This window comes from Thermothielavioides terrestris, chromosome 4, assembly GCF_000226115.1.
Source record: "Thermothielavioides terrestris NRRL 8126 chromosome 4, complete sequence".
Classification (NCBI taxonomy): Eukaryota; Fungi; Ascomycota; class Sordariomycetes; order Sordariales; family Chaetomiaceae; genus Thermothielavioides; species Thermothielavioides terrestris.
This window is the reverse complement of record NC_016460.1, coordinates 2,401,635-2,424,293: the sequence shown is the minus strand read 5'-3', so window position 1 is coordinate 2,424,293 and position 22,659 is coordinate 2,401,635. Positions and strand designations below refer to the sequence as shown.

Here is a 22,659-nt window from a genome sequence, read left to right as displayed (position 1 = left end):
TCAAACCTCAAAAAGCTCACTGGCCACCTAGGAACCCTCGCCGGGGCGAGGGGAGGTGGCCGGCTACGAAAATCCCCAGTGGGATTTCGCTTCGGGCGAGGGGGCAATCCAGAGGCGGTACCCCAGATCAAACGCTCAACCTCGGGCAGGGCAGGTGCCCCTGTGAGGGAGAATGGCGGGACGGGGATATCTTAGGTCCCCACGCTCCTCCCATTACGCCAATGACTGGAAGGAGCTGGTGGTATGGGGAGCGCGGAAACTTGTATATAAAGGGTGGTCGGCGGTGGGCAGGTGCGGGAAGGGGCGAGCGGTGGCGGGTGGCATGTGCGGTTGCTTGCGCTCCCCCGGCGGTCGCGTGTGCGATATCAGACGGAACGAGGTGAGCTCGACGCTCTGCACCTTCTCGGGTCGTCCACGGCACACGGCGGCTTTCACAGACTCTGCGTAGACTGCCCAGCCCTTCACTATGGCCCATTGAGTCGCTGGCCGGGGATGAAGCACGATATCAATGCTTGGTAAATCGTTGGCCGGACCTTCACAGAGGCGGCTCGTACCATAAGAGACACTCGACACCACCTGAACACCGGATCGACCCCATTCCGCCCGCCTCACCGGGCTAATTTCTATGCTTTGCTCTGTACCGTCTAAGTAACGATGCACATAACACCCACCCTCTCTGTCCTTACACTCATTAGCCTCAACATCGCGCCTCTCATTACACTCCTTCTCCCACCTCCCTCGCGCGCTAAATCGGATTTCGCACCCCATTCGCCCACACTCATCTACTGAGTGCCCCAAGACAAAACCAACCACCTTCCAACCGCATAACTAAACCCCCTCTATCACCTCCCCCGGCCCCCGCCAATACCAGCCCCCGCCCCCGCCCCCGCCTCCTCAGCGGCCAGGTCGCGCTCGACCATCTCGATGTTCCCCAGACTCGGGAACCGCTTCTGGAAATCCCGGATATAGTCGTCCTTCTCCGCCGCCGTCATCGTCAGCAGCGCCGAGCCGCCTCCGCCGGGCAAGTCGACTGCCAGCAGGGCCTCGGTACCGGTCCCGGCCGATGCAGACCCAGACCAAGACCCAGCGGCTGCGCCCGGGGTGACGGGGCCGGGGCCGGGACCGCGGATCTTGGCGGAGGAGATCGTGCCCCGGTTGTTGGCGGGGCCCGACATCAGCGGGATCTGTTTCGGCGGGGAGGGTGCGCGTCCGCTGCTGGTGGTGGCGCCCGTAGGGAGCGGTTTGTTCAAGTGGGTTGGCTTGGGCGGGGCGGCGGGCCGTCCTGCGCCGCCTGCGGGGGCGGAGGCCGCGGTGCGCGTCGTGGCGGACGGCTCGGTAGCGGACGGATTGTTGCCCGACGCAGGCGGGCGCTGCCCGCCCGAGACCTGTGCGCCAGCGCCCACAGGCTTCCTCGGCACCGCCGGTCTCCCGTCGAGGGCCGCCGCCGGCGCTGCCGCGTGTGCGGCATCCGAATAATGCCCGTACCCCTGCGCGGTGCGGGGGATGTTCGCCGAGGAGCGGTTGCTCTCGTCGAGCAGGCTCTGGACCTTGTTTTGGATCGACGCGACACGCGATACGCCGCCGATGCTCTTGGGCGGCAAGAGGGGTCCGCCACCCTGCCCGACACGGCGCCGGTGCTCGGCTTGCGCGGCAGCGACGCGGGCTTCTTCCTGCGCCAGCATGCGGGCCTCCTGCTCGCGGCGCATCTCGGGCGTCATGTCCTCCCAATCGCGCGTCTCGCCGTCGTCGCTGCGGCCGTCGACTGCTTCGGACCCCGCGATCGGCGTGAGATCGCGCCGTTCGAGATCCTTGAGCGGGGACGGTGTCCGAGGCGGGGGCGGGCCGCTCGAGTTTGTTTCGAACCGTTTGAAGGCGTCGCCGAACTTGCCAGCCAGGATGCTTTTGGTGCCAGCACCAAAAGACGATAGGCTGCCTCGTTTGAGATGCTTTGATCCCCTGTCCTTCTTCTTGGCTTCCGCGTCCTCCATTGAGCGAAGGAACTCGACATTAGATTCAATATTCGTGTCTTCATCCGGGCTGGGGGGAAGGCTCTTTTCCATCGAGTGCCTTGGAGACGGCAATGCCGGAGATCTCGATCTCGACTCCTTCTCCCGCAAGAAGTCGAGATTGGATTCCAAATGCGTGCTGACGGGTCTGGGTCTCGTCGCCAGTCGTGACTTCGGCCGTGTCGAATCCAGCTGCTCCAAGCTCGGTCGTCCGCCTTCCAGCGAAGGCCTCGAGGACGACGGGTAACGCACGTGTTGTGGCTGAAGGGCGCTCTGGAAAGAGGGCGTCCGGGCGCCCGTCTGAGACGCGGCTCCTCCGTCACCAAGCGACAAAGGGTTTTGGCTGGCCACAGGCGACCTAGGGAGGCTGGCGGCTCGGTGGCGTTCATTTGGTGGAAAGCGGTAGACTTGATACTGTGAAGGAGGCTGCTCCAAATCAGGGGTGGTCATAGTTCCGGTTGACACCATGATCGGTTTGGAGGGCGGCTGTGAAGCCTGGGACGATATAGCTTGTAGCTCGGGCGTACTCGAAATGATGGCAGACGCACGGCTCATCTCGGGCTGCTTAGGAGGCGGAGACGTGACCGCCGAGCCGGATGGCGCCGTCTTGTAGGTAGTAGCTCTGGTGGGCTCCGCAGACTGCCACTGGCTAGCTTGAGCCGGAGCCGCAGTCGCAGCAGCAGTCGCGCCAGGAGACCGGGAAGGCTTCACCTGGAAGGCCTCGTCTGCCAATCGCTCTGTCACTCTCTGGGACAAGTCCTTCGGCTGTTGCTGAGCGGATACGGGGCTACTGGTGTCGAAGTCGAATTTCTGGCCCTGATCATGGAGGAGCGAGAATTGATCGAGAGTCGGAAACCTGGACGAGAGCTCATCCCCGCCCCGAACTGTGGGCCTGGCGTCCAGAGCAGCAAAGGGGTCGCCGTCAGTCACTTTACCAGGCGACGGACTCGGCTTGGGCTGGGGCGAAGGTTGGGAAACGGGCACCCTCCCTCGTCGCATGCGTTCGACTTCAGGGATCACCTGCTGTTGCTGGGTTGTCGGCGGCGAAAAGACGGCGCCAACAGTTGGCGGCGACAAAATTTGGGGGGTTGGCGAAGGCTGGTCACGCCGCTGGGGGTCTGCCTGCGACTTCCCCGAGTAGATCTGTAGGGGGAGTAAGCTTTGCTCACCGTAAGGAACACTCAGCTGGCCTTTTCCACTTACATCTTTGATGGGAGGTTCCCGGCCTTGCATGGCGCAAGCCTCCCGGAGCACCTGGTAAATATTAGGTCTGAATTGCGGGTTTTCCCGCAGCATCCATGCTAGGCAACTCAACCGTCAGCACCCAGCGACAGGAGACGTCCCCAGCGGCGGCAGGGGCTTACCGATGAGCCCCTTCAGCCTGTCAGAGAAGACGGGGTAGTTGGGAAACTTGTAGCTGGCGTTGAGGATGGCAAGCTGGCCCTGCTCCTCGAAGGGAGTTGTGTAGTAGCAAAGCTTGTACAGCAGCACACCGAGCGCCCAGATGTCAGACTTCTCATCGATGGGCTGCCTCCTGTACACGTCGACCATCTCGGGACTCCTGTACTGCATCGTGGTGTGTCTTTGCACGTCCTCGTCTATCAAGCGGCACTCGGCCGCCGTCGTCGGCGCGGGCCGCGGCGCCGCGGCCGAGCCGAAGTCGCAGAGCTTGAACTTCCTCACGGAGCCGACGATGGTGATCAGCACGTTTTCGACCTTCAGGTCGCGGTGCAGCAGCGGCGGGCGCAGGTAGTGCATGCAGGCGACGCCCTCGGCAACGTCGGCAAAGATGTTGAGAATCTCGGGCTCGGTCAGGCGGTGCTGCAGGCGCGTGTTCATGAAGTCGATGAGTCCGCCGCCGTTGCAGAACTCCATCAGCAAAAAGACCTCGTAACCGCCGCCGCGCAACTCCGAGGCATGCGAGTCGATGTAGGTGACGATGGCGCGGTGGCCCTTCAGGCGCTTCATGGTCTCGACTTCGGTGCGCATCCCCCGCAGCGACTCCTTGTCCGGCACGGCCACCCGCTTCAACACGGCCTGGTCTGTGCCATTGACAGGAGACGGCAGCTTGACCAGGTACACGTGTGCAAACCCGCCCTCGGAAAGGTACTTTTGAATCACGACCCGGTGGTTTCCGACCTGGATCTTGGTTCCGGGCGCGAAGGTGCCGGCCGGCGCGCCGGGAGCACCCACCGGGGCGGGCGCGGTATAGGCCGCCCCGTAGTTGGCGGGCCGAGGCACTGCCGCGGGGACCGCCTGGCCGTAGGATGCCATGGGGCCAGCCGGTCGCTGTCGGTTCGGAATCAAAGTGTGTCTGCTGCAAGTCGTGCGGCCGGGATTCGCGGCGAAGAGAGCGGGCCAACTCGGAGGAGGGAAGGGGCGCGGCGAGACGGCTCGACGTCGCGAGGTGAGCGAGTTTGTCGAAGGGAGCGGGCAAGACGAGGTACGGCAAGGTACTAGGGGCGGAGTCGGGAGACGAACTCAGGTCATCGAAAGGAGCGTCGTCGTGCAGAAGCCGTCTATGATACCCGAGGCATGGCCGTGGTTCTCGTCGAGCCGAGTAGGAGAAGGCGATTCAGCCCTAGAAGGAACGCGCGACGATGGCAGGCATGTCGCGGCCAACAGGCTGAGTTCGAGGTTGTTGAACGTTCCAAGCATGCAAGGTGTAGTGGTTGGTTACCTTACAGTATTCCGTATTCGGTAAAATGTTGAAACACATGCATGGCATCGGCAACGTGTTACGGAATGCAGGCAGGCATGAACAGCTGGCACCGCGGTTTGACCAGTCTCCTCACGTTACCAACAAACGGTGAGGTAAAAGCGGGGCGTTATTCAAACTTGCAATACTGCCCAAAACACCTTACGCTTGATATTACAGGAATTTCTGAGCAGTCACGGAAGCAACGTCAACCTCCAGGCAGCAATAAATAACAGCCCTCCACGTGTTGGGGCTGCTGCCAACCTCGCCATGGTTATCCCTTTCCTCTGGATGCCATCGGTCCCTCGTGTCAAGGGTTCTCAAAGGATCCATTCCAGCAAGACCGTTTAGAATAAGGCAGCGTTGCAAATACGCCAACCAGTATCGCGACTCGACCCGTTTTGCATGTGGCCGAATGTCTCAATTGGAGACTCGTCCTCCACACGAAAGCGCGCGAACAAGGCTGCTACGTATATCCGGGTGGAGACTTCCCTTGATCCTCGATGTCCTGTCTTCAGAACAGCGACCGGACGGTTCGTGCCGGCAGTTTTGCCCAGGTCCTCTCGAACTCTTTCAGGTCACCTTCCCTTGAGATATGCTGGCGGTCGTTGGTGATCAGATCGATCTCGAGTGCCGGGATCCACATCCGCCAGTCTCGGGTGTACACCTTCCAACCGACGTAGAGGCCGAGAACGATAGGCGCGGCGAGGTAATTCTGGAAGAACACCTTGGGGTCCGGGGACGCGTTTGGGGGCGGCTGCGGTCCTGGTTATTGTGCCAATCCCAGGAAAACGAAGTATCTAGTAAGACTCAGGTAGAGAGAGTATCGTAGAACGTGGCAAGGAGGCAGAGAATGTTGAGCAGGAGGCCGATCCAACTGCCCCAAACACCCAAAGGGGGCTTGTACGAAATCTGGTCGAGCGAGTAGCCTTGCACCTTCCAAACCTATCGGAACCGGATGTGCGCCAAACACACCGATCCCCATACGAAGAAGTAGGAGAGATCCGAGATGGCGAGCAGCCAGTTGAAGACGGTGCTGCCCACCTTGGCGGTTCCGATGCACGCCAGCAGCCCGAACAGCATCTGGACCGCCACGCGCCACACCGGACGGCCGTGCTTGTCGATGTATACCAGGACTTGGGCGCCATGCCCTGCTCCGAGAGCGCCTGCATCGTACGGGTTGAGCCAGAGGTTCACGAGTTGGCGACACTGACCACAGAGATGATGATCACGGCGTTCATGATGGACGGAAGAACCGGGATGCCGGCATCTTGAATGGCGAGCACTAAGGGCGACGCCTTGGTGTTGGCTCCTGAGGAGTTGAGCAGCCGGTCGTCGTCGGAGGGCAGGACCAATCCGCCGATGAAGAGGTTGATGATGTAGAAAGAGCTGATGCACCAAAAGCCCTGCTTCGACGCCGTCGGAAAAACTTGTGAGGGTTCGTCACTCCCTACGGTCGGTCGTCGTTAAAGAGGTCCCGCCAAGACTAATTTCGGAACCTACCGCTTACAAGTATTTACAAATCGCCAAGGCCACGACGACTTCGAGCAACATCAACAACGAAGAATCGCAAAGACTCGTAGCAACAACTTCACGAAACCTCAACCAAATCGAAAGAAAAGAAAACGAAGTTAACCCGTACCCTAACCTTGACCCACACCCTAACCTTAACCCGAATCCTAACTAGCGGGGGGCTGGCGCCGCCCCCCCGCACCCCTGGCGAACTAACCCCTTGGCGATAGAGCAAACGCCTTGGCGATCGGGGTTGCGTAAAAACGCTGTAAAAACATTGCCGACAATTGGCCGAAATTAGTCTTGGCGGGACCTCTTTAACGTCTACCCTACGGTCCTCTCCTAGATCAACCTCCTTCCTTCCACCCTCTCATGAGGCATCACAAGAGTCTGGTGAGCTAACCAGCTGGTGAACTTCGCAATGGAATCAGCAGGTGTGAGTCGTGAAAAAAAGAAAATGAAAGAAAAACGTACAGCACCGGGGATTCGCTGGTCGTCACCGACCCAACTACTAATCCGGCGGTTGGTAGCTTATCTAGGGGAGAGCGGACGGGATCCCGAGTTTTCTACCACCTATGGCCGTACGTGACAGAAACAGTTGTAAGGATGGGCTATAAAGGACGACTGCGCCGCGGTGGTGGGTGTGCACAACATATGTAAGGTTGTTGACAACGGTAATTTTGGCCTCGCCAAATCCACGGATAGTACCGTTGTGTTTACTCTCAGCAGGGAGAACCCTTTTGGTGTTAAGTCTGGAGAGAGTTTCACAGTAGCAGGTTGCCTTGGATAGATCAGGATAGCCAGCGATCCGGGGGCGATACTCCAGGGACAGATCAGGGTTACCCGGCGAGCAGAAGCGAGCGCGAAGGAAGAAGTCTGAGGTAACCCAGGGTAGCCTATCTACCGGAGCGATGGGGAGACCTAAAGATCGCCAACATTAGCGAGCAAGAGCAAGCTGTACGTAGCTAATGGGCTGAGCCCTGTAAGTGATCTCGGTAAACCGTGGTGCTTGGGAACATCGGAACGGCCAGGTAATGGGATCCCAAGCTGTATATATTACTTTCATTTCTTCTTTTGCCTCCTCCTCTTTTCCCTTAATGAGAGCATACCGTAGTGAGGGTGCTACCGTTAGACCGCCACCACCGGTCGTCCCTCCATCCTCGCAAACCGAAACTCAAACCCCCCCTCCACCACCGGAGCCTCCCTCCCCTGGACCATACCCCGCTCAAACAGGGCTAACCAGACGGCATCAGCATTGACCGTGTCCAGGGCCTCCTTCAACTCGGCATGCCGCGGCAGCACGTCAACCACTATGCCCAGAATGTCGTCGAACATGTCGTCCTCCAACCGCACAAACGACACGACCGCCGTCAGCAGCCCCACCACGGCTTCCCACACCAGCGACGCCTGCGCAAACCTCCCCAACGCTCCTCCCCCGCCACCCGACGACGAACTCTGAACCAGCTTTCCTTCAGCCAACCCGCCCTCCAATGCTCCCTTGACAGGGATAAGAATCCCCTGACCCTCCCCGCCCTTCCCAGTCCCCACCCTGGCGCCGCCCGTCCTCTTCCCAAACCCGCCGCCGGCCCCTCTCGCCTCAGCAGCCTCCCTCTTCACCCTCCTCACCCATCCGGCCAGCCCCCCTCCGCCACCACCGCCACCATCCCACCACTCCGCCCTGAACCGGCTAGCCAAGAAGTCGCCGGCGGCCCTGCACAGCGCGGCGAGCGCGCCGCACGCCGCGACGGCGACGTACGGCTCCGGGTCGCGCAGGCGGGCCACGACGACGGGCCAGACGACGTGCACGAGGGGCAGGAAGGCGTTCTCGTCCGGCGCGAGGGCCGGGCTGGCCGTGGCGACCAGGTCGAGGAGGGACTTGCGCAGGGATGGGCTGGGGGAGGTGAGGTGGTGCTGCGTCAGCGCGAGCACGCGGGCGAGGAGGGTGTAGGTTGGTGTTTGTTTCGGGTCGTCGGTTCGCTCGAGGGCTTGGGATTGCGATTGGGATTCGGGCTGGTTTGGTTCTTCGGCGTCGTCGGAGTTCGACTCTGCGGTGGGGTTGGTGAGTTTGTCGAGGAGGGAGGCGGCTTGGTTTTCTGGCTGGGAGCCGCTGTCGATGTTGGCGTCGGTCCAGGGTTGTTTCGGGTGCGCGACGGGCGGCATTGCGGCTTCCTCGCGGGTCCGCGCGGCTCGCTCGAGGCGTTTATCGAGGGTTTGGAGGATGCCTGGGATTCCGAGGCTGTATGGGCGTTTCTTTCTGTGGTCGATGGTTTTCGAGGTGGAATCCTCGAGGAGGAGCATGTCGGATCTGGCGCCTTGTGAAACCACCTCGGACAGGACCGAGAACAAACTCTCGACGAAAACTGGATACCCGTGGTAGTTGTCGAGCGCCGCAAAGATGGCAGCAACGACATCGTCCAGGAAGGGGACCAGCCGCGGCCCTGTCAGCCGGATCACCATGGTGAGAACCTTGGTGGATGCGGGCGAGATATCGAACGTATTCAGCCGTAGAGATACCGAGTTGACCATGTAGTCGGCGTTGTCAACGATCAAGTCGGACACGCTCTCGTAACCGCAAGACGCGGCAAGAATGTTCAGAGTCGTGATGGCATGTTTCCTCAATTGCGGCACTGGGGAGCCAAGGAACGTGCTTACGGGGTAGAGCACGTCAATGAGCTCCGGCCGGAAGTCCGTCTTCAGACGCGACGCGGCAAACGCCGTAACCTCGAGGGCAATCGCTTCCAGCCGCCAGTCCGCTTCGGCAGAATCCGAGTGGGCGGACAGGACTGAAGCCGAGAAGTCGTAAAGCTCCTGGAAGGCCTCTTCTTGGTGCGTGGATTCTCCAAGCGAGGACAGATCGAGGAGGTCATCTAGCTCTGAAGCTTGCGCGTATGTCGCCTTCAGGAGCTCGAATGCCAGCCAGAAGGAAGCGATTTGGTCGACCCCTTCGGAGTCTCGGATATGGCTCAACATCGACGTGGCTAGCTCGACTTGCTGGGCCGCAGAGCCGACGCTGGTTATCAAGGCGCGAATGTCTCTCCTCGCCGTCTTCTGGCTCTCTGAGTCGAGGAGGATAGGAGCGTAGTTTGCCAGCTCCATACCTGACTTTGCTAACTCATTGCTCGTCGTGAGATCGGCTCCAGCATCATCCACGATTTTTGGCGGCTTGGCACCCTTGACGAGGGCGACGATACTGTCCCTGAGTGAGTCTCCTAGGGCGTCATTGAGGGTGGCCGAGTCCATCTGCATGGTTGCGGCCAGCTTGCTGCCCCTGAGAATGCTCCGGATGGCTAGCTCCTTGACCCGTTCATCGCTGGACTGCATGACCCGAGGTAGGCTGGTGATCCAATTGTACAAGACTGACTTGATGTTGTCACCTAGTTCGGGATAGATGCCGGCGAGGTCTTGAAGACTGGTCTCAAGCCGCGACATGGTGGCGCTTTCATCTTCCAGCATCATCGCCGTTTCTACCAGGATAGACTGGCAACCGGCGAGTGACGCGTGGCATTCATCGAGAAGGCCGATGCAGAGTCTATATAGCGCAGACTGGATCTCATCGGACTCGTGGGCTCGCAGCTTAAGAACTGCTGCCAGAGCGATCTTGACCTGGGCGGCAGTCGCTTTCAGCCAAGCGGGTGTGAGCTCGCCTGGCGGACCGGAATCTTCCTGCCCCGTCGGTGCCTCCTCCTTTCCGTCGGCCGAGTTGTCCAATTTCTTCAGGAGGGGCCTGACTTTGATGTCTCCCAGTAGGTTTACGAGCACTAACTTAAGGACGTCTAGGCAGCTGAGAAGGACCTTCTTTTGGGTCTGCTTTGCCTTGGGCGGAGACAGCGTTTTAGTGAGCGCCGAGACGGTGCCGGGCAAGAACTGCGCGAGCACCGTTCTGTCCTTAATCGTGAGGAACACGGATCGTAAACACTTGGCTGCTTCGAGTTGAATCGAAGCGGCCACACCCTCGGTCACCCCGTCCAGCATGACCGTCACACTGTGGCCGAGAGCCGGTATCGTTTTGCCCTCAGAGACCGCGTCTGCGGATCCAGCCAAATGAGAGGGTTCTGCAACGTTAATCAGAGCGCTAAGAGTACGGAAGCCCTCGATCAGGGTCTCCTCAGGCATGTCTCGCCTCGGCTGGCCGGAGACACCACCAATGACAAAGGAGAGAAAGACGAGGAGCTGCTGGAAAAGCTGGGGCGACGCCTTAGCTTTCCAGCCATGTTGGATGAGCTCTCGCAGCAGGCGGATGACGGTTTCGATAACCCGTAGGGGATAGCGGTCCCGGTCCCGGAGGAGGTGTGACAGCGGGAAGAAGACATAGTCAGCCAGCTTGTCATCCAAGATGGCCGCATCCTTGCTCGCTTGGGCGGTCCAAAGGCCGATGAGAGCTTCCAGCAGCCTGAGGGCCTCCTTCGCGTCGACGGCTTTGTCCTTGGGGCGCAGCGCCAGCTGGCTAAGAGGCACACACACCCGTTTCAGCTGCACCCGACTCAGCATGTGAATCCATGGAAATTGGCAGGGATCGAAGCGACGACTCACCTGCTGGAAGAACTCAGTCCGCTGCTCCGATGGTGCAACGGTTGCCATCGTTCAAACAAAGACAGGCATTGCATCATCAAAAAAAGGCTGGGTAATGGGAAAATCGAGCTTCTTACTGCTCTGATTTTAAGAATCGAGGAGATTCATGGGTTGTTGGACAGAGTAAGTAAACGGTTCCTGTGGATTCTGGACGCTGTTAATGCGTTGCGTAATACTCGTAACAATGTTGTACGTTACACCGTACGTCATACGGCTCCTTGGGCCTGCCAAACCCAGGCATTTCCAGGCGCTGCGGCCCTCTCAAACCTGACCGCCTTCAGAAGACTGCATGCCACCCACCAACTTGCTGGCGGCAGCCTCTTGTCGCCCATCCCCACCGACATATCCAACCAGCCTAGGAAATCGACGGTCCCCAGTGTCTACGAACCTTTGAGGACAGAATGCCTCCCGCAAAGAAGAGAAAGACGACGCGCTCTGGCGAGGCGCAAGTGGCAGCCGGAAAGCAAGTCGAGAATGAAGCAGACGGCGCGCTATCGACCACTGGGGAGACACCCGCCGAGGAGACACCCGCCGAGGAGACGACAATGGCCGCCGCGAAAACATCACCGCAACCAGCAACATCCGACGCCCCGTCCTCCTCCAGTACGCCTGCAGAACCGGCTCGCCCGGCCCCGTCCGCCGCCAGCGCAGCCCAAGAACGTCTCGCCCGCTTCCGCGCCCTGCAAGCGCGCGCCAAGGCCTCGTCCGACCAGAACCTGAAAGAAGCGACCAAAGAATCTCAGCGGCTGGCAACTGACCCAAGCCAACTGACGGCGATCAACCGGCAGCACGCGATTGCGTCGCACAAGCTCCTCAAAGCCGACATCGAGGAGGCCGGCGAGGACTTTGAGCGCAAGCGGGCGTGGGATTGGACCGTGGAGGAGAGCGAGCGGTGGGACAAGCGGATGCGCAAGAAGGAGGCGCACCGCGACGACACGGCCTTCAAGGACTATGCGCGCGAGAGCCAGAAGGCCTACAAGCGCCAGCTGCGCAACATGGGGCCCCCAGACCTGGAGCGCTACACGCGCGAGAAGTTGGCCGCCATCGAGAAGGCCGCCGCCGCCGGCACGCTGGACATCGTGGAGACGGACGACGGGGAGATGATCGCTGTTGACAAGGACGGCACCTTCTTCAGCACGGCCGACTCGACCGCGTTCGCAGAGCACAAGCCCGACAAGGCGGCCGTGGACCGGCTCGTGGCGGACTTGCGCAGGGCTGAGGAGGCCTCCCTCAAGCGGAGGAGGGAGCGGATGGCCAAGAACGGAGACGACGGCGGCGACGTCACGTACATCAACGAGAAGAACAAGCAGTTCAACCAGAAACTGGCGCGCTTCTACAACAAGTACACGGCCGAGATCCGGGAGAGCTTCGAGCGGGGCACCATGGTGTAAGGCACGCGGGAAGGGCGTTGGGTGGTTCTCTTCATCACCGCCATCGCCAGCGAACGGAGTTTGGGGTTGGGTATTTTGGTATTGTACAGTCTACAGCTACACGGGAGGGTGACAGGGTGATAATACATTGGTTGCATACACATCCACTCCTCAGAGCATGGTTTTGCGCCACGCCTTCGTCGCCAGCTCCTCCAGCTGAGGCACTTCGACCGGCCCCTTGACGCTCCCATCCGCCAACGCCTCCACCACGGCATCTGCTACCGCATCGGCCGAGAGCGGCTTCGTGACGGCTGCGCCCAGAAACCCGCCCAGCACGCCTCCGGTCAACCTGTTGGCCACCGATCCCGCAGCCGCCGCCGCCGCCACCGCCATCGTAACCTTCCTGGACCGGTCGTACATAAACGGCGGCCTGAAGAACACGCCCCTCATCTGTGGGAACTCGCGGGCGACCACGGCCTCGGCCTCCCTCTTGGTCGACAGATACCGGGCCGGCAGCACCGGCGCGCCCGCGGCGGCGGACACGAACCCGAACGCCTCGACCCCGGCGCGCGCGGCCTCCTTCGCCAGCAGGATCGCGCTGTCGCGGTTCATCATCTCGTACGTCAGCTGCGCGGGGCTCGCGGGCGGTTCGACGCCCGGCTCGGGCGCCTCGCCGCGGCGCACGCGCTCCAGCGGGTTGGCCGGCGCGTGCGCGCCCTTGGTCCGGTCGAAGGCCCGCGCCAGCCCGGCGATGGGCGACTCGCGCCCGGAGATGACGCCCTTGTAGTCGGCCTCGAGCAGGATGCCGAGGCTGTGCACGACGTAGTCGGCGCCGCGCAGCAGCGACGTCCACTCCGCCGGCCGGAAGATGTCGCCGCGCTCCCAGGACACCTTGTGGGACCAGGCCGGAGGGGAGGAGGACGAGGTGACGGAGGACCAGTGAGGAGTGCCGGAGCGGCTGCGGTTGGGGTTAGTTTATGCCAATGTACATAATTGGTATGATCGTGTAAGAGCGGAGGGGAAGCGGGATGTACCTGACTGATGTGACGTCCCAGTCACGGGCCACGGCGGCTCGGCATATCCTGGAGCCTAGGAAGCCATTGCCTCCAAAAACAACTAGCCTCTTTGTGGCTGACATGGTGTGAATGAGTACCCGCTTCCGGGCTCAGCGAGGCATGTGAGCTACTCGCAATATCAGAGTGGACAGGGTCGGTCTCTAAGGTTGCGTCTGTGTTGGTGAACGTCAAGCCTGATTTTGATTGTTCAAAAAATAGAGGCTGCCGGAGACCACAGGACATTACTAGGTCTCATTGAAAATGGGTAAGCTCGGAGTATCAAAGACGATGGCGTAGATGGAGCTGGTTGCGTGAGCACAGGAAACTTCGGTCATAGCAGTCTTCCTGGACCCACCTATTTAGCTCCCCATTTACAGGGGTTGCACATGCCACATGCTGCGATAACTTGCGGGTCTGGAAGCAAAGATCATGCCCCACAATCAAGGCTGATTGGAACGGCTCCAGGCGGCATCGCATCGGCTTTCGGCGCGGGCACCTCGCAACAAAATGTGAATGATATCTGCCACACCCCATCCATCCACACGTCCTGCAAACCCGTCATCATGGCACCGGCAGCAGGAAAGCGCGTCAAAGGCGTGCAAATATTCCGCCCCTTCGTATACGGCACCACGGCGCGCCCGTTCGACGAAAAGACCAACCCCAAACCGCCCGGCATTCCCGACGACCACACCCACTCCTGGACCGTCTTCGTCAAGGGCATCGACGATGTCGACATCACCTACTGGCTGCGGCGCGTACAATTCAAGCTGCACGAGTCCATCCCGAACCACATCCGAAGTCCGTTACTCCTCCTCCTTCCCCCTTCCCCCTCCCCCCCTTCAACCAACCACCCATCTAACCTATGTTAACCCGACCGCACAGTGATCGAAGGCGAAAAGGGCAAGCCCTTCGAGCTGCACGAGACAGGCTGGGGCGAGTTCGAGATCGCGATCAAGCTGTACTACGCGCCCGAGTCGGCCGAGAAGCCGCAGACGCTGTACCACCACCTGCGCCTACACCCGTACGGGCGCACCGAGGAGGAGAAAGAAGCCATGCGGCTCAACGGCGGGCAGGTGATCTCGTGGGCGTACGAGGAGCAGCTGTTCAACGAGCCGTACGAGCCGTTCTACGAGCTGCTCACCTCGGGCGCCATGCCGCCGGCGGCGCCGCCGCCGCCCAAGTCTTCGGGCTCGAAGAGCAGCAGCAGCGGCGGCGGCAGCAAGGGGAAGGAGAAGGATGCCGGGAAGCAGGTGGTCGCGAGCCGGACCGAGGGCGGCGTGCTGGAGCGCAGCGCCATGATCCCGCTGACGAACCGGCCGGGCCAGCCGTTCAGTCGGGAGACGGAGCAGGTCGAGATCAAGAAGCTGAAGGAGGCGCTCGTGAAGGTGGAGGCGCTGATGGCAAAGACCAAGGAGGAGGTGCAGGCGAAGGAGAAGAGGTTGAAAGAGCTCAAGATGGAGGCAGCGAAGGGGTAAAGGGTGGGAGGTTTTCTAAGAGGGGGGGATAGGGGGTAAGAGAGAGCGTGGATGTGTTGCTGTGTTCTGGGCTGCAATATGGTGGCGTTACGTGAGATCGGATGCTTTGGCGGCGGCACATTGTGGGTAAATCTCCAAGATACCAGCCCAGCAGGGCAGGAGAGGCGTTCCGGGAAAATAAACGGGATTTTCGCGGCGTTGAGCCATCGCACAATATCTATCCATGCGAGACTGAAGGTGCCTGAGGATTAGGTGCAACCAGGTGAAGGAGAAGTCCCATGTACAGCGACAGGAACTGAGGTGGAAGACAGAGGACGCGCATAGGATATAATCTTTGATTGGCTTTGTTCTTAGAGATGGGAATTGGTCCAAGAAGTTCCCGTCCATAGACCCGCTATCCCAGCAGGGACTTCCCTCGCGCAGCCAGATCGATACCCCCTCAGCATCCCACGTTCCCTTGCACAGTTATCCCACAGTGGTATACAGATACTGCCAAATGGCAGCGACTCGAAACAAAGGAAATTGTACAGCAAGCTGCTTGCTTGCAGGTCGGCCAGGAGGTGCCTCTCCTGATAACCACCCCGTGTCCCACCCTCCATCGTGGGAACCGACGCCTTTACCTCCGTACCCTCTAAAACCCGGAGGATATCCTCAACTGCTGCAAAACAAACCTCAAGACTACCATTTTGTTTTCCTTCGCCGCCCAACTCCAGGTTCCCAGCAACCGCTTAACCATTAAAGTGGTATGTTTGGGCCGCTCTCCAACGCCAATAAAATAATGGCCCCCAGAAAAAAAAAGCAAGGAAAATCGACAAAGGAAAGGGGGTGGAGTGAGGTATTACACACGGCGGCAAATCACCGTGCCTCGTACGCCGGCGGCGGCGTGTCGTCGCGGTCGTCCCAGAACGAGGGATTCCGCTTCTTCTCATCGTACACGCGGCGCGCGATCTCGCCAGCCATCTTCATGATCCAGGCCTGCTCCAGGATGACGGACGACGTATCCGACATGGGCCCCGACCGGCGCCAGTCCGCTTTGCTGTCGACGGAGGCCGTTCCCTTCGCGACTTCCTGGGATCCCTTCTTCTCAGACAGCTGAGTAGGGAATTGAGTAGCAGCAGAGGAACCGGTAGCCTCGGCAGCCTGGAGCTGCACCTCCGGGGCCTTGGGCGCCTCAGATCGGATGGATGGCCTTCGGGACTGCTGTTGGAGGTCGGCCGATCGGCTGAAGCGCACCTTGCTCGACAGGGGGTCCTCTTCTGGTACTTCCAGAATCGGGTGAGGCATGGCGGGCTCAGACATGGGAGCAGCGACGGAGGCGGTCTCAGAGCTCTCGTCTCCCCGCTCACTACCGACCTCGCTTTCAACCTTGCGGCGAAGGTTGACCACACGAGTCTTCTTTTTTCGGCCGGTCTTGCTGTGCCGGCCCGAGCCCAGTGACAAACCGGCGGTGGCCGAGTTGAGGTGCATCAAGGACGGCCTCGACGGGAGAGACCCGTGATCTTGGCTACCGCTGTCCGAGAACGTGTAGGTATGAGCATTTGTGTAAGACGGCGACCTCACCAGGTTCGGCGTTGATAATGGAGGAGTTCCTGCTGCGTCCGCCTTGTCTGATAGGCCGGCCCAGGCTCGGAACAGAACGTCCCGGGGACCAGAGGTGTCCAGTGAGGATGTCACCTGAGAAGTTGTGAGGCCACACAGCCGATAGAGCGTCTTCTGCGAGAACAGCAGCTGCGCTTCCGGGCCTCCGTCGAGGGACAGCTCGGATATGGCAGCGGGGTCGAGCAGACGCCCATGCGCATCCACCGCGTCTAGTGGCGGCGTGGCGAGGGGATTCACACCGTGCTCATCGGCCTCTTTTGGCTCTTCATCCTCCTTGGCCATCTGATCCGGGCACCAGAGCTGGAGCGAGAGCCGGTGGATAATAGCAGGCAGCTCGTCCATCATCAAGTCCCGCAGCTTGCCCTCGATTGTCCTCTGCAGGTAGTCACGGACAAACTGGATCGAGTCGAAGGTCGACGAGACCTTGAGGGACTCGAGAGGATCATTGCGGAAGACGATGGTCAGCCCCTTCTGCTTGGAGAAGACCAGGATGATGAAGGCCGAGAGCTTAATCTCGGACAAGGTGATCTGCAGCGGTATGGTGAGGCTCGACGCCGCCGCCAGTGGCTGCGGAGACGTGAAAGCTGGTTTCCCTGAGAGATATGTGTTCAGGGGGTTCGCCTGTGATTGTTGATATATTAGCCATCTTATGCTTTAGCGGGAGCTAGCGTGGATTGGCGTGCGCGCGACCCGCGAACCCCTGTCCGGTGTTTCGCGCGGTAATTTGTGAATCAATGCGCCAAGCATTTCCATGAGGTTTTCCAAGCTTCTGGGCTCGAAAAGCCGCAAAGCACAGAGAGCATCGCCTGGGAGCCTCCCGCCCTGATGGACGGAGAGCATCGAAGCTCCGGAGCGCGATTGAAGGCACTTGCCAACCAACGCGACCGTGTTGAGCGACGATTTGTTTGTAGCTCCCGACTGCCGGGCTCGCGGCTGCAAGTCTCGGTCCGCCCGGGATCCTCGCTCGAAGGTAAACGAGGTGAAATGGGCTTCCAACGCCTTGAGCTGCTGTAGGGTGGCCTCCAGGGATGAGGTTGCCGGAGGATGACGGCAAAAATCTTGAAGACGGGTTTGCAGCGCAAGCAAACATGCACCCACCTGTACTCGTGTCTTGAGCGTCAAGAAAGCGTCCCCGGAGTAACACATCTTGAATATCCCTCGGAAGCGATCCTCAGCCAGGTCGCCAATTTCAAGTATCTCCAGGTCGGGCGGAACGGAGCCGAGATTGAACTCGGTCACGATAATGTCATCAACGATGATGGGCGGTTTCGGCGACTTGTTCAGGGCCGTCGTCAGGAGATCGCGGGCGCGCTTGTAAAAGCCCGCGTCAGCCGTCAGAGGCGACCAGTTGAAGTTGAAGGCCATGTCGAATTGGCTCCCGCGCTAGAGACGCATCGCAGGCAGAGGGTTGGACTGGTCAGCCCAGCGTCGCCGAAGATGGGGCGGTATTTTCGGGTGCGACAGCGATGGTTGATGGCCGATGCAATCGGGGTGTCGCGAAATGTGTCGCTGCGCGTCAAGGCGGATGGCTGTCAGCGGTGCAAAGGCCTGGTGGCGATGGCAGTTGTCTGATGGCTTTGTTTTGTTTCGCGCACGCAAGGGGAAGTTGGAGGAGATGCGGCAGGAGGGATCACGCTATCTGACCCGAGGCAAGCTGCTCCCGACTAAAAATTTTGGCCCTTGCACCGTCAAGATGGACGCGTGCGGGTCTTCTGACGCTAACTCTGCAGCTCGGCAGGCCTGGAATCGCGGACCCCGGTTCACGAAGCCCCTGAACACTCCGGTACTTGTTTTCCAAGATTAATCTTCATGCAAAACACTGCTCATCTTCACTTTGCTGTGTAAACCTCTTGTTTGTTGTTCTAGGAAGTTCAGACGACGTCTCTGCACTGCCAATAGCCAAGTGCATTCAAGTCGGCTCCTTTGATACAGGAGCGGCCAGTGGCAAACCTGCCCGAAAACAGCTGATGCAGAAACAGGGCATTCCACGAGGTCCGGTCTGCCCAAGCGCATCTGTGGGGCCGAGATTCCTGTTCCAAGGTCCACCTCAGAATTCCATGTTGCACGCGATCATGCTCGGAAGCTCACAGGAGGAATCCACATGATGGAGATTTGGAGCTCAACCCCGCACGCCCGCACGCCTGTCATGCCAAACTTCGCACTTTCAGAAAAGACGATGATGCTGACCTGGTGACAGGGTTTACGGAGCACACTACCTAGTGTATCCGTATTCCGGACGGATATACAGCCTCATAGACACCACCAAACGCTGAAAAAAAAGCGAGAACTTTTCATGTCAGGTAACTATCCGTAAACAAGCCGAAACAACTGGTTACACACGCCAGAAAGAAGAGAAAAGAACGTACGGAGCTGCGCAGTATTCGTATCCCGGACATCGCGTCATTTCCTCACTCTAGCGCTCAAGCAGTCCCCAGGTGGATTGGATGTATTCACATGCTACCTGCCAGAACAGATGTGCACATGGGTTAGGGTTACATGCCGCATTGGGAAGGCAAGCAGCCCTTGCCACGGAAAGTACCAAGCATACATGCTCACCTAGGTGAGCTGACCGGCACCGTACATCGTGGCACCAACCTCGCCTAAGCATCGGGCAAGCACAGCGCAGATTGAGTGAACGGCACTCATATAGATTGCTTGGGACACTGAAGATTTAACCGCCAGGTTTCCATCAGATAGGCAGACACGAGGCAGACGCAGACTGCCTTAAGTTAGCGCCTGCGCCCTGTGTCAGAGCCCGTGGCCGGCCTGTTGCGCCGGCCATCGAGCTGCATTTCTTACCCGCAGCGACTCTTCTCGTTCGCATCTCTGAAGATGCTACCTTTCTATGCATCACAGAATGCCGTCCACAAGTGCGCTATCCGGAATTCCGGAACTGTCGCTCTCAGCAGCCGCCAACAGCGACTACAGGCTTGTAGGAGAGGGTGCTGCCAACGCCGTCTTCGAGGTTGTGGTGCCACCCAGCGACAGGATATGCCGCGAGATCTTTCAAGGTGCGGCGGTCTCCCTCCTGTAACGCCTAGCTTCCCTCTTGACATCTGGCTCCAGGAAGATTACTCCGCGTGCCGAAAGCAGGGACCTCGGCTCATAGCTGTTTTGAGATCCAGGAGTACTGGGAAACCGCTGTGCGGCCGCTATTTGAGCCTGAGGACCTAGTACAGCATCAGCTTATCAAGCTCGGGCAAGACGCTGTAACTTCGCAGCTGAATTCCGCCCTTGCCCGGGCAGACCACTTCCGGAGAGCCGACTTCAGGGGAAGCAGAGTAGCGGCCACCGAGTACGGCATGCTTGTGGAGGACATGCGTCCAAGTATGGCCACCTATCCTTCCTCACTTGCCTCTGTCTAACATCCGCAGAACACCCCGATGACCTGGTCCTGGAATTCAAGCCAAAATGGCTCGCCCAATCCCCCGGCGCGCCCACTTCGGCAACACGCTGCCGGACCTGCGCCCGCGAGGCCCTCAAACTCCACACCAAACCGCACAAGACAGACCCGAACCTCCAGATACTCTGCCCCCTCGACCTCCTCGCCTGCGGCAGCTCGCCGCGCGCCCTCTCCAACACCCTAACCCACCTCACCTCCCTCCCCCCGCCTCTCTACACGCAGCAAACGACCCGACCCACCGATCAGCACCGCCGCCGCCTGGCCCACTGGCTCCAGACCAACACGCTCCTGCCGCGGTTGCGCGCCGCCCAGGTGGCCAACGCCGGCACTGGCGTGCTCGGCGCTGGCGAGAACGGCGACGGCGACGGCGACAGCGACAGCGACAGCGACGGCGCGCGGCTGCAGCTGGCCATGACGCTGCGCGACTGCACGTGCTTCGTGCGGATCCCCGCCGACCCGCGCGCGCCGGTCGAGGCGAAGCTGGCGGATCTGGACAAGAAGAACGCGGCGGCCAAGCTGGGCTACTGGCGGGCGACGGAGCGGCGGCTGATCGAGGGCGGGTATTACGAGGGGAGGGAGGTGCCGAGGGAGCGGACGGATTGCCAGTTTGAGAGGGGGATGTGGTCATTCCTGGAAGGGGAAGCGAGAAGTGCGGGCAGCTTAGAATGAGGGATCGCAATAGAGGAAAAACTGGTATCCATAATAGATGACGGTTGGCGATAGATGATGGCGACTGACTCGAAGCAAAAAGAGACGGGTCCGCTGCTGTGCCCAAACAAAAATAGAGACTAAATGCACCCGAATACACACCCAACGCCAAACCCTAACATGAATCGGAACCCTCCTCCCAAAACCGCACCTTGACATCCCAACTCCGCCGCTCACACGCCTGCGGCACTAAAGCTGAGCACACTCCCGACAGCCAGCCCCGCGACAAGACACAAGCCCATAAACCCACCCGCGGCCTCCCTCTCGCCCTCCGCAACCCACTCACCGGCAGCCATCATGGCGCTCGACCCGACCCAGCCATTCGTCAGCCCAAACAGCACCTGCACGACGCCCAAGTAAAACACATCACTCTCCACCACCGCCCCCCTCCCATGCAGGTTGCAGAGCAGGTACAGCGGCAGGATGGCGCCGCGCAGCAGCGCGAGCGCGAACAGCAGGCGCGGCCGGCGGCGCAGCGAGCAGCACGGCAGCAGGGTGGACACGCGGCCGGCCAGGTCGCCGAGGTTCCAGAAGAAGAAGCCGAGCGGGATGAAGGCGCCGGGGGCGAACAGGCGGCCAGCTCCGGCGCCGGCGCCGGCGGTGGGGTCGTGCACCGACAGGATCTTGGCCGTGAAGACGGGGAAGAACATGGTCAGCGCGAAGCAGGTGACCACGGCGGCGGCCAGCCAGCGGAGCTTGCGGAGCAGCGTGCCGAGCGGGACGTAGCGGCGGGCGGGGGGCGGGGCCGCATGGCCGGGGGCGGTTTCTCCGTCTTCTTCTTCTCCTGATGGGGTGGTTAGTTGCGAGAGGGGTCGACTGCGGCGGGCTTGGCTCCGGACGAGAGGGATGAAGGCTACGAGAGTGGCGGTGGAGATGAGTACTGCGGTGAGGAAGTAGATGAAGGCGGCGCTGCTACCTTTGTTGCCGTTGTCGGGGGGTGGCGGCGATGGCGATGACGGTGGTGCGGGGTGAGCTTCGCCACCTGGTTGGCCGGGCGCGGAAGAGCTAGAGTCGTCGAAGGCGAGAAAGGATAGTATTTGAGCCAGCGGAGGCAGGATGCCGGCTACGCCCTGCCCGGCCATGATGGCTTGTGTGTACTCGGGCTGCCCGAAGCTGGCGGCGAAGGAGAAGGCGCCGTTCTGCATCAGCCCGGCGGCGAAGGCCGTCATGGCGACCATGAGGAGGAGGAATGCCAGGTATACCGGCGGCGAAGCGTCGAGGAAGGATGAGGTGGAGAGGGTCAGCAGGCTGAACACCCCAGCGTTGATGATAAGGGCCGCGCTGACGCGAGCGGGGTAGTTTGCCGAGGCCTGGCGGCCGGCCAGGATAAGTAGTGTGACCAAGCTGACCGCCGTGAACGTCGTGAGAATGGCCGACTGTGAGTTGGCAGAGATCCAGGGGTCGGCTTGGAAGCGGATGTTGAAGTAGGGCGCCGCAGCGAGGAACATGTTCCTGCAGGGGCAAAAACATCAGCCATAGTCCGGAAACACCAGGTGTGCGGTGAAGCACATACCACGCCCATAGCATCGCCATGCCGATCAAGGCAAAGACGGAGTACTTGAGCCAGGAGAATGGCGCCCCTTCCTCAAAAGTCGACCCCTCAAGTGTGTCCGCGTCGCCATCTGCGATAGGCTCGTACTCGTCGGTGCTCGCCTTGACTGGCGCAAAGAACGCCCTGATGCGATCCATGGCCGTCGCCATTTCGTCCCTCCCGTTCCGCAACGGCGGTTCAGCACCAGCGACAACGATGCCACCCTGCCAGCCGCGAGGTGTTGTAGCTCTTGTCCCGTGGTTCGGATCACGAGCTTCTGGGCTTCTGGGCTCGGCCGGGCAGAGAGCGGGGCGGTCTGGAGGTGCGGAATGCGGCTGTCACCGCAAGTACGGCGTTCTCCGGATCCCCGAAGGAGCAAGCGCTATCGTGGTTGTGGCATTGCCATTGCCGTTAGAGATGTCGGGGGTCCGGTCGAGCTGTCTCCAATTGGCTTGCATTCGCGGTCGTTCAGGCGCGGAGCCGATTACGATGAAAGAAGAGCGTTAACCCTAACCCTACAAGCCTTCTAGGTGTTCGAGGAGCTTTCACAGGAGACGGCATGGGCAAATAAGGGCGCACCATCTAGATCCGTCCATTCGAAATCTTAAGCCTACAACCTCGCGACCGTGAGATAGAGGATGACGGGGAACAATGACCCAACAAAGATACGGGCCACTCTGGATGTGCATCCAACCGCAGCGCCTACTCGTTGGAGCTCCAAAGACGCCCGGCC

At 60.4% G+C, this 22,659-nt stretch overlaps 10 protein-coding genes across 10 annotated transcripts; 4 read left to right on the top strand and 6 right to left on the bottom strand.

Moving 5' to 3' along the window:
• Positions 1-680: 680 nt before the first annotated feature.
• THITE_2119347 (uncharacterized protein) lies at positions 681-4,383 on the bottom strand. The gene is made up of 2 exons (XM_003655498.1): positions 3,371-4,383; positions 681-3,307 (listed from the first exon to the last, which is right to left on the bottom strand). The coding sequence occupies exons 1-2, from the start codon at positions 4,278-4,280 to the stop codon at positions 843-845; spliced, it is 3,375 nt and encodes a 1,124-aa protein (XP_003655546.1). The 5' UTR covers positions 4,281-4,383; the 3' UTR covers positions 681-842.
• Positions 4,384-5,514: 1,131 nt separating this feature from the next.
• On the bottom strand, positions 5,515-6,494 carry THITE_113895 (uncharacterized protein; the record flags this gene model as incomplete). The annotated part of the gene is made up of 4 exons (XM_003655497.1): positions 5,515-5,649; positions 5,680-5,870; positions 5,915-6,154; positions 6,434-6,494. The coding sequence occupies 4 exons, from the start codon at positions 6,492-6,494 to the stop codon at positions 5,515-5,517; spliced, it is 627 nt and encodes a 208-aa protein (XP_003655545.1).
• A 172-nt stretch (positions 6,495-6,666) lies between these two features.
• Positions 6,667-6,876, top strand: THITE_43174 (uncharacterized protein; the record flags this gene model as incomplete). The annotated part of the gene is made up of 1 exon (XM_003655496.1): positions 6,667-6,876. A coding segment is annotated over one exon (210 nt), but the record flags the coding sequence as incomplete, so codon positions are not given.
• Positions 6,877-7,116: 240 nt separating this feature from the next.
• On the bottom strand, positions 7,117-10,794 carry THITE_121884 (uncharacterized protein; the record flags this gene model as incomplete). The annotated part of the gene is made up of 3 exons (XM_003655495.1): positions 7,117-7,137; positions 7,411-10,686; positions 10,747-10,794. The coding sequence occupies 3 exons, from the start codon at positions 10,792-10,794 to the stop codon at positions 7,117-7,119; spliced, it is 3,345 nt and encodes a 1,114-aa protein (XP_003655543.1).
• Positions 10,795-11,085: 291 nt separating this feature from the next.
• THITE_2170952 (uncharacterized protein) lies at positions 11,086-12,315 on the top strand. Its single transcript, XM_003655494.1, has one exon. The coding sequence runs from the start codon at positions 11,187-11,189 to the stop codon at positions 12,174-12,176; it is 990 nt and encodes a 329-aa protein (XP_003655542.1). The 5' UTR covers positions 11,086-11,186; the 3' UTR covers positions 12,177-12,315.
• An 11-nt stretch (positions 12,316-12,326) lies between these two features.
• THITE_2052915 (uncharacterized protein) lies at positions 12,327-13,293 on the bottom strand (the record flags this gene model as incomplete). The annotated part of the gene is made up of 2 exons (XM_003655493.1): positions 12,327-13,113; positions 13,190-13,293. The coding sequence occupies 2 exons, from the start codon at positions 13,291-13,293 to the stop codon at positions 12,327-12,329; spliced, it is 891 nt and encodes a 296-aa protein (XP_003655541.1).
• A 235-nt stretch (positions 13,294-13,528) lies between these two features.
• On the top strand, positions 13,529-14,729 carry THITE_2119342 (YAF9-like protein). Its single transcript, XM_003655492.1, has 2 exons — positions 13,529-14,008; positions 14,093-14,729. The coding sequence occupies exons 1-2, from the start codon at positions 13,774-13,776 to the stop codon at positions 14,683-14,685; spliced, it is 828 nt and encodes a 275-aa protein (XP_003655540.1). The 5' UTR covers positions 13,529-13,773; the 3' UTR covers positions 14,686-14,729.
• Positions 14,730-15,306: 577 nt separating this feature from the next.
• Positions 15,307-17,954, bottom strand: THITE_2119341 (uncharacterized protein). The gene is made up of 2 exons (XM_003655491.1): positions 17,383-17,954; positions 15,307-16,905 (listed from the first exon to the last, which is right to left on the bottom strand). Exons 1-2 carry the CDS (start codon positions 17,647-17,649, stop codon positions 15,541-15,543), a joined length of 1,632 nt encoding a protein of 543 aa, XP_003655539.1. The 5' UTR covers positions 17,650-17,954; the 3' UTR covers positions 15,307-15,540.
• An 885-nt stretch (positions 17,955-18,839) lies between these two features.
• Positions 18,840-19,758, top strand: THITE_2119339 (uncharacterized protein). Its single transcript, XM_003655490.1, has 2 exons — positions 18,840-19,295; positions 19,351-19,758. The coding sequence occupies exons 1-2, from the start codon at positions 19,142-19,144 to the stop codon at positions 19,647-19,649; spliced, it is 453 nt and encodes a 150-aa protein (XP_003655538.1). The 5' UTR covers positions 18,840-19,141; the 3' UTR covers positions 19,650-19,758.
• Positions 19,759-20,441: 683 nt separating this feature from the next.
• THITE_2119337 (uncharacterized protein) lies at positions 20,442-22,378 on the bottom strand. The gene is made up of 3 exons (XM_003655489.1): positions 21,909-22,378; positions 21,312-21,847; positions 20,442-21,179 (listed from the first exon to the last, which is right to left on the bottom strand). Exons 1-3 carry the CDS (start codon positions 22,094-22,096, stop codon positions 20,569-20,571), a joined length of 1,335 nt encoding a protein of 444 aa, XP_003655537.1. The 5' UTR covers positions 22,097-22,378; the 3' UTR covers positions 20,442-20,568.
• Positions 22,379-22,659: the final 281 nt, after the last annotated feature.

Excerpts from the sequence above, each read along its gene's own strand:
- THITE_2119347 (XM_003655498.1), bottom strand. The coding sequence starts at position 4,280 with ATGGCATCCTACGGCCAGGCGGTCCCCGCGGCAGTGCCTCGGCCCGCC. Across the intron at positions 3,308-3,370 it reads CAGGCTGAAGGGGCTCATCG|CATGGATGCTGCGGGAAAAC; the intron begins GTAAGCCCCTGC and ends TGAGTTGCCTAG.
- THITE_2170952 (XM_003655494.1), top strand. The coding sequence starts at position 11,187 with ATGCCTCCCGCAAAGAAGAGAAAGACGACGCGCTCTGGCGAGGCGCAA.
- THITE_2119342 (XM_003655492.1), top strand. The coding sequence starts at position 13,774 with ATGGCACCGGCAGCAGGAAAGCGCGTCAAAGGCGTGCAAATATTCCGC. Across the intron at positions 14,009-14,092 it reads CATCCCGAACCACATCCGAA|TGATCGAAGGCGAAAAGGGC; the intron begins GTCCGTTACTCC and ends CCGACCGCACAG.
- THITE_2119341 (XM_003655491.1), bottom strand. The coding sequence starts at position 17,649 with ATGGCCTTCAACTTCAACTGGTCGCCTCTGACGGCTGACGCGGGCTTT. Across the intron at positions 16,906-17,382 it reads CGCTCAAGACACGAGTACAG|GCGAACCCCCTGAACACATA; the intron begins GTGGGTGCATGT and ends CAACAATCACAG.
- THITE_2119339 (XM_003655490.1), top strand. The coding sequence starts at position 19,142 with ATGCCGTCCACAAGTGCGCTATCCGGAATTCCGGAACTGTCGCTCTCA. Across the intron at positions 19,296-19,350 it reads ATGCCGCGAGATCTTTCAAG|GAAGATTACTCCGCGTGCCG; the intron begins GTGCGGCGGTCT and ends ATCTGGCTCCAG.
- THITE_2119337 (XM_003655489.1), bottom strand. The coding sequence starts at position 22,096 with ATGGCGACGGCCATGGATCGCATCAGGGCGTTCTTTGCGCCAGTCAAG. Across the intron at positions 21,848-21,908 it reads ATGGCGATGCTATGGGCGTG|GAACATGTTCCTCGCTGCGG; the intron begins GTATGTGCTTCA and ends TTGCCCCTGCAG. Across the intron at positions 21,180-21,311 it reads CCCCGACAACGGCAACAAAG|GAGAAGAAGAAGACGGAGAA; the intron begins GTAGCAGCGCCG and ends CCACCCCATCAG.